Source organism: Myotis nattereri (assembly GCF_964212035.1).
Source record: "Myotis nattereri genome assembly, chromosome: 11".
In the NCBI taxonomy this organism is placed as follows: domain Eukaryota; kingdom Metazoa; phylum Chordata; class Mammalia; order Chiroptera; family Vespertilionidae; genus Myotis; species Myotis nattereri.
The window spans coordinates 49,656,249-49,673,894 of NC_138086.1; the positions used below are offsets into that span (position 1 = coordinate 49,656,249).

A 17,646-nucleotide genomic window follows, 5' to 3' on the forward strand; every position below is an offset into this window, starting at 1 on the left:
AAAAGAAAAAAGGAGGGGGAGCTAAAATTGGCTGCAAATATTTGAGTGCGACTAATATATGGACATAGATATATTTGAAACTTTATTTAGAAACACAGTAAAAATATAAGGCTGCTTTGCCATAAGACTGTCATCTAAATTTCTTTTGTATGGAAAAGGAACAGCAAGTGGGAGGAAGATCTATTTTGGTTTCCTAGGTCAGTCCCGTTCAAGGTTAATGCTGCTCCTGCAGGCTATGACATGTCAGTAGAAAAAGACATAGGTTCACATGTAAACCTTCTCCATGCTGTAGGAGAAGGTTTGCACCAATTAGGTTGTCTGTTTCTCTCCTTATTTAAAATGACTGGAGGCACCTTTTCTGCAAAGAGGCGAGAACTGAAGATGGAGCAGTCACTTCCTGTAGGCAGAGCTGCTCCCCGCCTTGCAGAAGAAAACAGCAGGGCTGAAGGGTGGCAAACAAAAATGTCAACACCCAGCACTTTCAGATGATAACACCTAAGTACCAGATGAGTTACCAGGCAATTTCATAGGTTATTTCCTTCCTTGAGACCAAAGCCAGGGGATTTCCTATCTAGGACAGGATCTTGTAAGTGATGGTGACAAAAGGACCAGCAGAAAGCTGGGGTCGAGACCACAAGACAGAGAGCCAGGCAGCAGAGGGGACACTACCCTTTCCTGCCCCACTAAACGCCTCTCAACTGTGTCCCTTCTATGGCTCTCTTATTGGGTGAGTCCTGGTCTAGTAGAAATACGTGCTGGGGATTGGTCTCAATATTAACACATCTACCCTGAGACGTGAGGGAGGAAAGCCATTACTCTGGGTCTGAGGCCCCGAGAGACTTGGTCAGCCAGACTGCGCTGCTTTCAGCTGTGGGAACAAAGATTTTTGTCCAAACAGCCCCCGCCCCTCGACTTACTGGCTGGGCTCCTCCGCTGTGGCCTTGGCGCGCTCCTGCCGGGCAATCTTCTTCCTTTCTTCCTTCTCAGCCAGTTTTTTCACAGGGTCTTGTAAACTCTTGATCAGGAACCGTAGGTAATAAAGGGGAAAAAAGAACAAAAGCAAGATCATCCATAAGAAAAGTCAACTGCCACTGGTCCCAGCAACCAAACCTTGACTTAGAGACTTGGGGAGGTTACCTGGGATCAAGTAGTGGGCAGAACTGACATTTCATATGTTCTCCGACCCATCCAAGAAACACTAGCCTATAAAGGAAAGTAGTTTTGCCACTAGATTTATGTTTCCCCCCCTGTGATAAATTATTCAAAAGGAGGCCTTTGGCTATTGCTAACTTTATTTCCCATCTTTAACATGCAGCTAAGATAAACATTCCGCTCTGCAGCAGCCCACACACTGACGGCATAGAAGTCTTTTCTCCCCCAAGGATGAGATGACTTCATTTCATTTTTAATTTTGTTTGCTATTCTGCAATCTAAAAACAGCTTTTAAAAAAACAACAAGAGAAAACAAAACCTTTAAAAAAAAACCACAACAACACTGAACAGAAATAGTGGCTGAACATAATCTGACAAGTTAACCCCCACGAGTGGACAGAGCAGGTGCATTTAAATCTTTGTAGATTAAAAACGGGGGAGAGTCGTTTTAGGATGCATCATTTCTTGGAGCGACTGTCCTCAAGGTTTATTAAATATTTAAGAAAAGACTTTTAAAAAAAGCAACGGCCTAAAAACGGTCCACCAGTGACAAAGCCTAAAAAAGCAGAACATTTCTCTAATAACTGAATAATGGAGCTACACCAAAAAGATCTCTATTTCTGGCCCTAATTAAAATACAAACCTAGAAACACAAAAGAAACTTCTCAAGATACTTATCCCGCATATATCCGCAGGACTATGCATCCCGCGGGCATTCCCATTGCCTGCCCTGCCTTCAGTCTCCCCAGCTTTCACCTCTCCAGTGTGACAACATGCAGGGAAGGAGACAACTCAGTGTCACATGCCAGCCTGACTGCTGAGTGACCACTGTCAGGGCGGGATGAGGGTGGCCTGGAGGCTGAGTCAGGGCAGAGCAGAGCTGTGACTGACTTTGGTGTCTACCATGAATACCAGGTGGACACTGGTGTCACCCCTCCTAACTGCCACCTCTGGTTCACTCCCTGCACAGAATCATCTTCCCCAAACTCCCAGGCCATCATGTTGCCCTCTCTTCTCCAGAACATATTCCTTATTCTTTTCCGTTGCTGGTCTAAACCTCTCTGCCCACTTTAAAGATCTTCTTAAATGACCCTATCTCACTCGCCCAAGTCACGTCCCACTAGCCCCCAAAAGTGAGCTTTCCATTCAATTAGGGTGACTCCTATGTCCTAGTCGGTCCCTTCCTATCTTTGTTCATTCTGCTTCTGGACGAAAAAGCTCTCTCTACTTATCTGTCCACCCTGAAAGTATATCAACCTTTGCAAAGCCCAGATGAGTGACATTTTCCATAAAGCTTCATTCAATAAGCACACCAAATTCAAGAAAGCCCTTGCACATCCAAACGGCATTTACAGTTTTATTAATGTTTGATCACATCTATTCTGTATAATATAAAAAGGAAAAATTACTCATAATTTCATTTCCCCCAAATAATGAGTTATTATTTTCATGTATTTCTTTTTTTTCATGTTCAAACTACTTATATACTTGGGGTCTCTCTAAATAATACATAGGTTATGGACAGAGATGTCTTTTTAACCAATATAATTTGTGTATTTCATATTAAAAAACATTCTTTATTATAGCGGAGAATATACAAAAGATGTTATATAACTTAAACATTTAATATTGAATTAAAATAAATAGAAGTACATTTATTCATCATTGTTCTAATGGAGAGCCAAGGTTTTCTCATTGAATATATGTCCCTGATAAAAGATCTAAAGCATTTTCATGCAAAAACTACATGGATTGCCATCATTTTCAATGACTCCCTATTTCTAGGCATTTAGATTAGTACACTCAGTTAACAAATAGTCTTAGAGTACCTAGGTGCTGTTTTGGATGTCTCATTGGTAAATGCAAGAGACAAAATTATCAGCTAGTGATGGGCCTAGGCAGATAATTAAAAAAAAAAAAAGGGATAGAAAGTGATTGGATCATTACTTCAGTTCACAGGAATGTCCTCTCTTGGAAGTGACATTTCAACTGAGAGCTAAATGACACATAGAAGCTGGCCAAGTGTAGCTCAGGGAGAAGAGGGGGCCCCCAGTGCAGAGGCTGAAAGGTAGGAATAGCTTGGCTTGTCCGAGGAACAAAGAGAATGCCACTGGGCTGGGGTATAGTGTGTGAGAGCACAAGACTTATGAGACAGGGATAAAGAGGTCAGCAGGGGTCGCACAGGGAGAACATGCCTTTACCCCATTCATCAATATTTAACATTGTGCCTCATTAGTTTCATCATATTCTTGTGCTCTTTCTGTCTCTCTAATGCATGCCAACTAAATGGGACGGACCCATGATCCTTGGCTGGAGGGGGAAATGCTATAAAGAACAGCCCTGGCACAATGTGGCAAGTGGAACATGGACTGTTGTCTAGATGTTTTGTTTTCATTAACATCTGGTAAAAGTGAGGCACGTGTGTGCGTGTGTGTGTGTGTGTGTGTGTGTGTGTGTGTGTGTGTGTTTTGGAAATGTGCAACCTTAAGGAGGAGTGCAACAGATGTCAAGGACTTCAATAGATCTGCCAATCACAGCATTTTATTCACACACACACACACACACACACACACACACACACACCCCTTAATGCAGTTTTACTCCCATAGAGAGTGATCCAACCCTGGTCAAAATGAAGCCAGGATTTTTCCAGCCAAGGTTCCAATGGCTCCAAGACTCCCTTTTCATTCCTGTGACACTTGCCCAGGCCTCCTGGTTCCCTCAATTATCTTCTCATTGCATTTCCTTTTTATCAGTTAGAACTAGGCAGGGCCAGGACACGGCTGCTCCCCGCCAGGCTGCGTCCAGCTGCCACGGCGCTCCCCCTAAGCCCCTGAGATGCCCTTGACAGCTCCATGGTCATCACCCTCTCTGTCTCAGGCCTGACCTCCCCTCAGAACCACACTTGAACAGCTCTCAGACAATCCCTTTGTAATGTAAACCACTCCTTCCTTCTTTTCAACCCCTTCCCCTGTTGGGCCATTAGCAGGGACTCAATTGTCGGCTCCCTGTCACCACAATCACAGTTAAATCACTATTGTGCTTCACCAACAGAATGGCCTCCATTCCAATTGCTACTTTAATTTATTATTAATAATTCCTGTGACAAATGCTCCTCTCATCCTACTATTACCATTGTCCTTTTAATAATCTGGCTGTTGCCACTTAAAAGAGATGCTAAATATATACTTGTTGATTGATAAATTAATATACAAAAGGTTAAACTGCAAAACTTAGAGCTCTTTAGACAGAAAATGCAAAGGCTCAGGAGGGTAATATAAAAAGGTTTATGAAGCAAAAAATAATACTGAGCTTGTTTATTAAATATTAGAATTTCGAACCAAGGGCATTGCATGTGTATGCACACACACGCATCAGCTTTACTGAGATATCATTTACATACCTTAGAATTCACCCATTTAAAGCATATAGTTAAATGATTTTTAGTATAGTCACAGAGTTGTGCAACCATCACCAAAATCCACTTTAGAACATTTTCAAGGGGCATCTCTTAAGGCAAAAAAGAGTTTTTAGATCAAACTAAGCTAAATACTCCTCTACACAGCAGGGAACCCCCCCACAACAACACATATGGAACTTGTTTCTGACAAAGATGGTATACATTGAAGAGATAAAGAGGCTTAGAGAAACTCTGAAACATCACTGAGGACAAATCATGTCCCCCTTCCTCTCTCAAAATCAGCCCCTGGATGTGACTGTCAGACACAGGATATGCTACACGATGGGCCTCTCCCCACGGTCTAATTAAAAGGCCTAACTGGGGGCTGGGGTGGGGGTGAATTCTCTAGATTAAAGTCCACAACTCAGCTGAAAACACTTAACCCTGTAGCATCCGTGAAAGTCAGAGGTGACAGCATTTTCTCCGTGACATGCACACCTGCTCGGGCAAAATGAACCTCAGAGGCCTGGCTGATGGTACAGATGAGGCAGCCATCAGATGGAACTATTTTGTATCACCGGCTGATGGAAGCCACATTCGAATCCACGCCCAGAGATGAAATGTCAAAGCGTTCTAAAGCTAACCCCCAAACCCACGAGGTCCTCCATCATAATTGCTCGTGAAAATCACTACTATTAGCAGCCACACAACATCATCTGAAAAGTTCTCTGAGGGGGAAAGAATGTTTTGGACTAAGCAACCTCTGTGAAGCCTGCACTGACACGCTAATAGTTTCCATCAATGCTTAAATGGTTTCAGGAAGCACACACATGATATATAAGATCAGTGTGACAGAGGAGACGCAGAGACCGGGCTTGCAGAAGTGTCTTAGAAAGGAAACAGCTTAATATAATAACGGGAGTTACTACTTCCGAGATTAGGAAAATATAAAGCTAGAGCAACAGTCATCTGAACGAAAGCAAAACGACCCAGAAAACAAATTTCACAGACAACAGGCCAGCAGCCAGCCCTAATATCTGACCCAAGTGTAATGTTCGACTTTAACAATCGGATAACATTTTCCCTAATCTTTAATGGCGACGTTTAATTTTCTTAGGCTCCTTCCCTTAATTACAATGGTATGCACATGAAGGTGCCAAATATTGTCCATAAAAGGAAATGAAAGTGCTCAAAATAGTGAGGCATGGCGAAAAGATGTTGGACACAGTTGTGTGTGTGTGTTTGTGTTCATATAATTGGTAGCACATGAGGAATAAAAGGCAGAGGACATGATGTGCACGAGCCGCACAATTCGTCGACATGAAGCCCGTGTCCTCCCCACCCATGCAGTTATAAAGTTATACATTTATGAAGACACTATATACGGAGCACTATCAATCTAGGACCAGAAGGTACTCTCGAGTTGTACCATAGAACAAAATATTAAAGAGTAAAATGAGAGAAAAAGGAACACAATTGTAAATTATATAATCTTATTCTTTAACATAAGAAGGAAAACTGGTACTGGGAAGGCATCACAGTGTCCTGGAAAGAGATGGACTTTGGAAGTGGATTATGTAGTGCTGTGACATGGAAAATGGTCTCCCCTCTTGGGGCCTCTGTTTACCCATCAGAACAATGGGACTAATCTCAAGTCCACTCTTCCTGGGACATTGTGAGGATGAACTGAGATAAAGCTTCCACACAGTACCAAACTCATGGGGAGCACTCAAAATGTGCTTTCTTTTCAATGACTTAAAAATCTAAAAGAAATTAGATGTCATAAGGATTCATCCTGTGTCAGGTACTGCACTGCATGATTTACACATCTCACAAAACCCAGATAAACAGTGTTTTCCTGGGTTCCCAATATGAAAACGAAGACTCAGAGAGGTGAAGTAACGTGCTTAAGGCCATTCAACCACTAACAGGTAGAAGCAATATCTGAATCCAAGTCTTTCAAATTCTACGACGGGTTAAGAAATAGTATTAAATAGCCAAGCCAAGAACATTTACTGAACTCCCTTTTCATATGAAGTGCCAAGGAGATCTAGAGCCACTCTGGTGTCTTTACAAATACAGCCACTCTAGTCTCTTTCTAAACTCTAAAGGAAAGACCATAGGTTCCCACATATCTGAGGGACTGACAAGTAAAAGAGGCTTTCACCTACAAGCAAACACTTCAAAGTGTTATTTTTAATTAGAAGGTTGCAGCTGTATCTTTAAAAATATTTTTATTTATTGATTGAGGGGGGGGGAAGGGAGAGAAACATCAATTTTTTATTCTGCTTATTTATGCATTCATTGGTTGTTTCTGACAGGAATTGATCACATAACCTTGATGGATTGGGAGGATGCTCTAACCAACTGAGCTACCTGGCCAGGGCCTTCCATCTGTACCTTTTAAAGGTGGCACTTCTGCTTTCTTCTGCTCTCCTTCCTCATGGCCAGAAGTGCCACCTGGAAGAAATGCCACATGGCAGAGCGCATGCCTGTCCCAGACCTCCCACATCCTGGACGTGTGGCCTTGGACAAATTACTAGACCTTTCTGAACTTCGATTTCCACCTGGAAACATGCAAACACCATGAGGATGCCCATCTTCCCAAGGTTATTTTGAGGGTTAACTATAACATATGCACTTCACTTTCTACATGCCAATGCCGAACCTACCAGTATAATTAACTAGAATCCCAACCTTGGTACATTAGAGTCACGCACAGCATGACAAACACACCTCACCCGTAGCAGAGTGCTTGGCATAAAGGAACCACCCACACACACAATGGTAAGTTTTTCCTTTCCCCTTGACGAAGACTTAGGGACTGAGAAGAGGAGGGGATGGAGAAGGACTCCAGCTGTGAGGAGAACCTGAGGGACCAGCTGCCCAGAAGGACAAACATCAGTCACCATACGGGCTGGATGAACAATGACCAGCTGGATGAATGATGACTCTGGCTTGCCCACCTCAGATGTCAGCGGTGGACGTGGTCAACTCCTCTAACCACTTCTCTCCCAGTGACCTGGATGCATCCCAGTTTGCTGTTTGCAATGAGCTGGCCCGGAGCAGCTTGGGTAAGAAAAAAAAATTGCTCTGCTAAATGCTGTGTAAAGTAATGACACTGAGCAAAAACTTGAAAGTCTGAAAGGATCTCCTGGATGCCGGCCATGAGTAATTGCCATGTTGGGACTGGCAACGAAAACAGCATTGCAGAGATATTTACCCAATTTTCATAAAAACTATTATGGCTTTATTTTCAAAGCAAGTAACTACAGAGCCATGTGGCTTGTCGGTAAATGCTCAAGTGATTAACTGAGAAATGTGGAGGTGGGTGGAAGAAGGCTGTTAGGCATACGAATCTGAGAAAAACAAAATTTAGAAGAAGATGATTTCTGAATTGTGAAAGCTAAAAGCATTCTGGTCTCCGGAATGATGTTCCACATGACAGCGCTACGTCTTAGACCCCAGGAGAGACAGGAGGGAACAGTGGCACATCTGTTTCAGTGGTTATTTTTGAACATGCTCAGAGTTAGGATTTCACATTCAGGTTTCCTCAGAGTTCGAAATCTGGCACACACCAAGAGCCAGTTGCAAAGCCCAACTGCATTTTTAGAATGAGTCCTGCTGCCGGGGTGGGAGCTCTCCTTCCTTTCTTATTTGCAGGCCTGCCCTCTCCCCTCCCCCCGCCTATCCCTGTGGGCATTAGATGAGTCCAGACTGGCCTGCAGGCTGAAGGAGGGGGTTGGGAAGGACCTGCTGGAGCATCTTGGGAGTCGGGGAGGGAATGGGTTGGGTTACCTGGGCGAGGTCTGAGACACCTCCTATCCCACTGCCATTCACAGCCTTGACTGTGAAACTCACTGCGATGCCAATCACCCAGGGTGAAGATGATGAGTAAGAAAGTAACTTAAGCTGGGCTACGGAACCTGGCAACCTCAGCAAGTACTTCTGCATCAATATGATACTGCCAGTGGCTGCCTTCTGGACCCATTACAGCAAGCATGTCAAACTCAAAGGCTAAAATGGGTCAAATAAACAAGGCATGTGGCCCGAGGGCCGCGAGTTTGACATGCTTGTGATTACAGCATTCCTGATAACCCATCCCTATTACCCCCACTGGGGCTGCTGGTGCCACCACCATGGCTGACACCGTTACTGCAAACAGCACCACCACACAACTGGAAAGTGACACGCTGCATTTAAAGCCAGGTCTGCTGGCTCCCTATGTGCAGAACAAAAAACTTGGTTTTCCTTCCAAAACACTGGAATGGGCACATCACAGGCGGACACTCTGCTACCAGGCATTTTCATTAAATACGGCCACTCTGGTCTCCTTGCAAATACAAGTGCAGAGGACATGCCTTCTCTTCTGCCAGCTCTGTACGAGTGCCGCTTCTTCAAAGGGTCCCGTGCTCACTCCTCCTGCAGACATTGAACTCAACCGCATGCCAGCATGCCACATAAGGACCACAGGCCACGGACACAAACAGGGTTTTAGAATTTCTGGAGAAAAGCCACTTGACTTCTGATGTCCCAGCGGCCCCCACACGATGTCTGTTCTGGATTCACGGGGACATTTGCAAGCAAACGACATCCTGGAAGGATGAGGCAAACATGACCACATCTGAGGGTTGGTAACTGAAGATGGTACTGCTTTCCTACAGACAGCATTTCATTTAGTTTTTGCAATAATGCTTTAAACTCTAAGTCTAAATCACTTTCTCTACAAAAGGGACAGTGCTTTCAAGAGAGGCTAGGAACATTCTGCCCCTGTCCCTATGACTTGGTAATTTCTACCATGTGAGAGACATTTCCAGATGACTCAGAATCGGTATAAAATTAGCACATAAATGATAACGCATGCAAAATGCATATGCTTTGTAGCATTTTAATGAGTCAATAAATATTTATTGTTTGAAAATATGAGATTACAGCATTGCTTCTTTTATTGGAAATCACTTAGAAATAGTCTCTCTACTTTAAATTTGAGCTGTTAAAATGATTAGATCAGAACATTTTATAATATTGAATTTCAATGCTAAATTTGCCATGAAGTTAAAATTCTACAGAAAATCATAAATTAAGATGAAAAGACTATGTCACAAAAAGTAGAGCCAATAGAATCACACCAGGCCCGAGTAAAAGCAGTTCTCTCGCTTTCTCTCTCTCTTTCTCTCTCTCTCTCTCTCTCTCTCTCTCTCTCTCTCTCTCTCTCTCACACACACACACACACACATATACCATTACCACAAAATATTTATAAAATGTCAAAACAGTGACATTTTTCAATTCACTTGTATAATAAAATGATTTTGAAAAAGAACTATACCTATTTTCTAGAGAAAGGCTCATTAGCAATAAAACGAACTTCTGGGGCATGAGTTACATCCCTGCAATTCTGCAGCAAAAGACTCTTCCCTCCAAACAGGATGCACCGAGTGTTTAACACATTAATTATCATCCTTCATCAAGCATAAAACTAACAGTCAGGAAATACAGCTGCGGTGGCACAATTATCAACACACTCAGAATACACCCCGCAGCAAAGAAAACAAATGGGTCGCTTTTCATTAACCGAGCCTGGCAAACCTCTCCAAAGACAATGTTTTCTTTCTAGCCAGAGACCCAAAAGGCATGTAAGGGACTATTCACTTAGGTAAATCCAGAGAACAAATAAATCATGAAAATATCTATTTAAATGTCAAAGTATCCATTATGGAAATACAGTGCCCTTCAGAAGAAAATTACATACATTAAAAGATGACTTGATCAAATAAAAATCTAACTATAAGGCCTGTGTTTAAAAAATATGTTAGTGCAAGGGAGTTGGTAAGTCAGGTAATATCCTCAGGCTTGGTGGCGATACAGAAGGTACTGATGGTTTTCATTTTCACGTTTCATGGCACACAATAGGAAATGCACGGACCTCTGTTATGCAACGATGGGCTGTGGATTAACAGGATTCTATTATACAGGTTTAAATCCATATAAAAATAATTAGCCATTAGATTGAGAGTCTAGATGAATAGCATTCAAGACAGGTAATAAAAGCATAGTTTATTTGGGTGGTTTCTGGACACTTAACATTCTTGATATTATCATAATCATATTACACCTTAACAGATGTATTACTGCTACTGAGTGTGTATTACAAGTAAACCATAAACTTGTACTTAACCCATAACTTAAGGAAGGATCTGGGGATGTGAAAGGCAATGGAGAGTCATCTGCCCAAAATATTTGCAATTATGTCCTGAACCATTGCCATCAAACTTTCACTAAATTCCCTGCCCAGAAGTCCTCTAACATAATCAGCTTGATCCTCTCAGCAGAATTAAATATCGTGGCAAAAATTCAGGAGCCATATTTCCCTCTGCACAGGAGGCCAGGGAAACACAGAAGGATTCTTCCATTCTTGTGGCACAAATTCAATCTCATATCGTACTTCATATGCAATTAACTCACACCTGAGCTTCTTTTAAGTCGTATTTGGGGTAGGCATCACTTTATCGTCTACCTGGCTGATTTGTGTTATGTACAATTGTCTTTCAAAAGACAACCTCTGAAGTTGTATGTAGCATAAAATAAAATCTGATGCACATTCATGCCCTCTCTGCTTTATCAGAATAATCCATAGGATTCTGCTCAGGCCTGTGTAAGAAATATAAATAGGATGAGTTGTACTAATTTTAATCAATCTAAAGCTATCAATTAAATCCATCTTATCTAGTGTGTCATTTAAGGCTGCTGGCTCCTTATTGATTTTCTGTCTGAAGATCCAGCCATTGGCGTCAATGTGGTGTTAAAATCCCCTACTATGACTGCATTACTGTTGACCTCTCCCTTTACGTCCATCAGGATTTGCTTTATATATTTTGCGCTCCTATGTTGGGTGCATAAATGTTTACAAGGATTATAACCTCTTGTTGGACTGCTCCCTTTATCATTATGTAGTGTCCTTTGTCTCTTTATTATGGTCTTTGTTTCAAAGTCTGTTTTGGTCGGATAAAGGAATTGCTACCCAACTTTTTATATTCATTTCCATTTGCAAAAAAGATCTTCCTCTGCCCTTTTACTTTTAGTCTGTGTGAGTCTTTTGTGCTGAGGTGGGTCTCTTGTAGACATCATATGTAAGGGTCTTCGTTTCCTATCCATTCAGCCACCCCATGTCTTTTGATTGGACCATTTAAGCCATTTCCATGTAAAGTGTTATTGATAGGTACGTATTTATTGTCACTTTATTCTTTATAACTATGCTCCTCTCTTTTCTTTTTCTAATTTTAATCAGTAGGCCTTGGTCGGGATAACTGCTTCAGTCCTTACGCACAGGGGCAACACTGCAATGTGCTGAGGAAGGCTGTGTGAAAAATGAAAGGTCCCTCTCCTCAAGTGCTCATCATCCAGCTGACAGAAGAAAAGGCACATTCTGAATCCATTCATGCAGCTGTTAGCGAGCGACCTGCTGACAAAGGGATTGTGAGGAGCCAACCCCACGGCCAGGGGTCCTGTCTGGTGTCAGGTCAGGTACATCACAAGGTGAGTAGACTGTCTTGGGTTCCTCTTGGGACTTTCCTTTAAAGGGCCAGGGACTTAAAGGGTTTCTGCCTTAGTATTTTTGTAGATGCAATGACATTTACAAACATCTTAAATCAAAGATGTGTTTAATGGGGAAAAATAGCTTTTTAATGTTTGTTAATAAGAAAGATGATGAGACACAAATTGCCTGAAAGATCAGAAAGAAGGTAATGTCAAGGTGAACTTGAACTAGTTCTTTCCTGGTACTTTCTTTCTAAGGATAAGACCTGGCAACCCAGTGTTCACTCACCATTCTTCAAATCCGTGTGGAACCCAAATCATTTTCTGATCTTGCCATGCACTCACCCTCAGCAACCATGAGAGAGCAAAACGATGCCACATTCAGCTGCGAAACTGGGAACCAGACATGTGCATGTATCCCTCTTGAGTTGAGAAACCATTGTGTTTGATGTTGCTTTTTCAATTAGAGAATATTACTACAGTCTTAGGATAAAATTCACTTCTACACTGGATGGTACTCACAGAATAAAATGTTATTTGCCAGAAGTAAGGGAGAAAAAATACTTTCTCAAGCGAGCATTTCTGAATTTAATAATTAAAAAGTAACAGTGTACTAGACTTGTACACGCTTTCCTTTAGCCATGTCAAACTAGCATTTGAAAGGAGCAGGATCCAGCCTCAGGTTGGAGTTCACCACAATTCATCTCCTAGTAACATGTACCCCACAAGGTTCAACCTGTGTATTTGGATTGTTCTGGCTTTGAATACTGATGCAGTAAAAAGACTCCACTGGGGGCCCTGGCTGGGTGTCTCAGTCGGTTGAAGCATAAGCCCATATACCAAAAGGTTGTAGGTTCAATTCTTGGTTAAGGTACATAACTAGGTTGAGGTTTGATCCCTGGTTGGGGCACATATGGGAGGTAACTGATTCATGTTTCTCTCACACACTGATGTTTCTGTTTATCTCTGTTTCTCTCTGTTTCTCTCTCTCTCTCTGTTTCTCTCTCTCTCTCTCTCTCTCTCTCTCTCTCTCTCTCTCTCTCTCTCTCTTTCTCTCTCCCCCTTCCTCTCTCTAAAATCAACAAACATATCCTTAGATGAGGATTTTTTTAAAAAAAGTCTCTGCTGGGGGCATAATTCTCACTTTGCTTTTGGGGTCTGTTAGAATAAAGAGGCTTGCTGCAATGGACGCTGTGATACAAACCATACTTTTCATAGGATTTTCTAATAGCCTCCCTAGCTTTCATACCTTCAATGTAGTGAATTCATATGGCTGATAACCTCTGAAGCTCTCATGGATGGCTGCCATAGTGTGAGAAGTTTTCTCCCAAAAATGAAGCAGAGTGGTCTGTAAAGAAAGACAGGAAAACTATTGAAGTTTTGAATGCCCAGTTCTAGTCATGGGCCCCAGAGAAATGTGCCACCTGTGGCTGTCAAGGTCCTCCAAAATATATTGCAACCCATCTCTGCAGACTCCTTTCCCATTATGGCCCCCACTTAAACCCTGTATTTCAGCCAAACTCAGTGCCCGCCTGTTCCCCTAAACACACTGACGCTGGTGGCTTATGTGCTCTGCCACCCGGGACATTCTCCTCTCCATTCTCTTTGTACTTATTCCAGATCCACCCTCCAAAACCCAGCACTAGCCGTTAACTATACTTTTCTGATCCCTCAACTGATTCAATTTCTCCCTCTTCAAACACCGGTCAGATTTTATAGAACTTATTTTACTGAGCATACCCTGTGCTATCCTCGAGGTACAGAAAATTTAGTCAGATTTTACTCTCTCCCTTCCTTCCTAAATCTTTGGGGACTGAGAATCTGGTCTTATTATTTCTTATATTCCCAATAACACTAGAGTGTGGCCTCCCACACTCGGTTGGTGCTCATGGTACTGTTGATGGGCACACAGCACTAACCTGAGGTTAGTGGGAGGCAACCAAGGGCATGAAATGATGACAGCCTGAGGGGTAAGCGACCGTCCATGAGGAGTACAGGCTCGGTGCTGGGTTCACAGGAGACTTTCTGAAGGATATGACACAGCCCAGTACATCAAACAGAGTGGGATTTGAAGGGCACCAAATGGAGGGGGGCAGGACACTCAGGTAGGAATCACCACCTATGCCAAGGCAGGGAAGTGGGGAATTATGGTGCTTGTACAGGGAATAGCTGATATTTGGTTGGATTAAACTGCAGTCTACTAGAAGGGAGAGATGTAGGAAGTAAATTATGAGAAAGGCATTCAGAACTTCATAATGCCAAAACCATACTTGTAGCTCAAATATCCTCTTTCTGTTTTCTAAACATCATAATATTCTTGGTTCACTGTAACAGATATCAGTTTGTTACCTGGTATGTTGCTAGCATATGAGACAAGAGATTGCATCTGCTCGCTCCGAGAAGATCCACTTTTTGACACACGTCCATCTTCAATTTGTCAAAGCTTTTTTTGGCAAGACGTACTTGTGCTTGTACCTGTGAGAGTAAAAGGAACCACTTTGAACTAATCAAACTCTTAAGTAGCTAAAATTTCCCCATTAGAAAAGTGGGCTTATCTCTTTCATATAAGAAAACACCACCAATAGTGGGCTTATCTCTTTCATATAAGAAAACACCTTTGAAAATTCTAGGCAGGCAAGAAGATCCTATAACACCCATTGTTTGCCTCCAAAGGACCAGAACAACAGTACTGGATATTATGATTGCATAGCAAAATCACCATCCTAATTATATTTTTCATTCGATTATTAAAAATCCTCTCCTCTCAAGCCATTCGCAAACTGACCACAGTGGGGAAAAGTCCAGAAACACCCAGGGTAGCCTGGGGGGAACCTTTGCCCCATTGGATTCCTAAAGATCTTTGAAGCTGGCTTCCCTGAATGTTAACATCTTATATAACATGCTACATTTGTTTTTTAAAAAAGAAATTAATATTGATACAATCCTATTAACAACAGATATTATTTTTTTAACCAACTTATATCCTTTTTTGTTCCAAAATCCAATTTAGGGTGCTGCAAAGGGGAATTGTGATACAGACTGAAAAACAATCTCCACTAATAAAGTTTTCAAAAATTTTTTAATATCACCCAAAGGTATGTTTTATTTAATTTAGATAGAGAGGAAGGGGGAGAGAAAAAGGGGGAAGGAGAAAGAGAGAAACATCGATGTGAGAAAGACACATCGACCGGCAGCCTCCAGTATGCACCCTGACCTGGCATGGAACCCGCAACATGTTGGTGTGCTCCATGATACTTCAACCAACTGAACCACTTGCACAGGGCGCAGATCTTTTTGAGTGAGTATGTACACAAGGAATCCTCCATCCATCCCTGAGCCATCTAGTAATCCAGGGACAGAGTGAAGGTCAGGAAAAGATTCAGAAATATCTATTCTACATGTTACCTATAATAATAAAAGCATAATATGCAAATCGACTGAACGGCGGAACAGCAGAAAGACCTTCCGGATGACCTTCCAGACGAAGCCAGGGCTGCGAGGGCCAAGCCCCTTGCAAGAATTTTGTGCATTGGGCCTCTAGTTCCATATGTTATTTGATGACAAAATTGACGGTTTTAAAATGTAATGCAGCTACATTAGGAATGATGACATCAAAATACCCCTTTCCTCCAATCTGAGGCATCATCGCATCATATTTTAACCAGGGAAAGACAGCCAGATATTAATTTATCTCAGCTAATTCATGCAGAGGCAGTTACCAGGTAGGAAACTGCAAGTTGGGCATAATAATAGCTCTTTCTCACAGGACAGATCCTGGGGGCAAGGACAATGTCTACCTCCATCACCATTATATGATCAGCATCTGCCCACCTGGTACAAAGTAGGCGCTGAATACATATTAGGTGACCGAATGAAGCCATTTTCCAGGCCATTTCAAAAGGTAAATTAATATTTTTGTGGGATGTGAATTACGTTTTTTCCTTTACATTCACAGAATTGGTTACTCAGAGATATTCTTTTATCCTAGGAGAAAACCTGTCACTTGCTTCTGACACAAAGCTCGGGAATTACGATGCTTTGAAATGTGCCCTAATTGAGTGGTGTTTGAATTTCTGTAAAGTAATGTTAGGAACCTAGAAGAAGACTTCAACACTTGACCCAGTGAATTCTGAAAGGCCATATGCTTTGTGTGTCAACAATGATTATTAAAATACTTAATGCACTGCTGAGTTCCCAAATGGTGAGCCCTTTCCCTGCCAAACAAAGAGGATGTTGCACTGTGGGGCATTTTGATTATGGTCAAGTTCATTTACAATTTTGTGCCCCATGCCTGTTCTTTGAAACACGTTTCCCGTCTGCAGCCTGAGGACAGAGCACCAAGGACACAGGCAGGCCCAGGCCACCTTCGCGACTCTAATTTCATATGCCTCCGCATGCACTTAAGTGAAAACTGTTTTGCTTATTATTCCTTTCAATCCCAGATAAATTACATTCGATTACATAAACATCTCGTGGAGCTCCTCTGTTTTTCAAGGTCCTTTAAAATGTCTTCAGTCAAATAAATGTCCCCTTTGTTTATTTCTTAATTTTATTTCTGTTGCTCCACCCTCCTCCTCTGATTCTCCAAGTTCCAGGAAATGATGGCGCATGTTAGACCCTCTTTACGACCCTGCTTTCCCCAGGCTGCAGAAATGCAATTCACCAGATAAAGGAGCAATGTCTCAAAACGACAGGGCCCTCCTCTGTACTTATTCCTCCTAACCTGAAATTCCACCTCGTAGCCGCAACTTGAACTATGGTGAAGCCAAAGCTATTCATCCTCTTGGTTCAGTCTGGCTTCCCTGGCCAGTGAGAAAGGTCTTCTTCATATTACTCGACAACCAAATAATTTGAGAGCAGTTTTGGATTTTTCGTAAGTGTTTTCTTTCCTTTATAAATGAAATAAAGAAAAACTGCAATCTTACGCTTATTACATTTTCTTCCAGGAAAAGGCTCTGTCTTCCTCCCTCAAACCATTCATTCAAATACTTTTTTTCTACATGCGGGTAGCAGTGAGTAAAATGGAGGTGGTCTCTGTCCTCACAGAACTGAAAGTTCAGTGGGCATTTTCACACCAGTGAGGGCATAACAACAAACTGAGTGAGGTGCTCAGAAGGAAAGCCACACAGTCCCACGCGAGAATGATTTACCAAGGAATCTGACTGAGAAGACATTCTCCAAAGAAGCAGTGCATAAGCTCTCTTCTGAAGGACTGAGCATGATTAACTGAGCAAGGAGAGAGAGAGTACTTTAGCAGAGAGAGAGAAGCATGTGCAAAGGCCCTGGGGTGGAGGGCAAGACGGCAGGTCACAGAAGGTCAGTGTAGTTGGGTGGCTGAGAGAAAGCAGAAGGGTGGTATGAGAGGAGACAAGAGAGGAGGGTTGGGGCACATCCTGGAACAGGGGTCTTGTAGACATGCTCAGGATTTTAGGTTTTATTTTAGAAGCAGTGGAAAAACATTGGAAGCCTTTAAGCCCGGAAGGCATAGGATCTTATTTTCAGTTAGAAATGATCACTCACTGTGGTGTGGGGATATAATCTCAACCCATTTATACAAA

At 42.2% G+C, this 17,646-nt stretch overlaps 1 protein-coding gene across 4 annotated transcripts in view; it reads right to left on the minus strand.

Moving 5' to 3' along the window:
• Positions 1-17,646, minus strand: part of ICA1 (islet cell autoantigen 1) — a 113,537-nt gene that overhangs the window by 20,207 nt on the left and 75,684 nt on the right. For all 4 annotated transcript variants that reach the window (XM_081102172.1, XM_081102173.1, XM_081102175.1 and 1 more), the window contains 3 exons: positions 14,438-14,563; positions 13,338-13,436; positions 918-1,015 (listed from right to left, as the gene is read on the minus strand). In XM_081102172.1, coding sequence (XP_080958298.1) covers positions 918-1,015; positions 13,338-13,436; positions 14,438-14,563 — 323 coding nt within the window. The remainder of the gene's footprint in view (positions 1-917; positions 1,016-13,337; positions 13,437-14,437; positions 14,564-17,646) is intronic.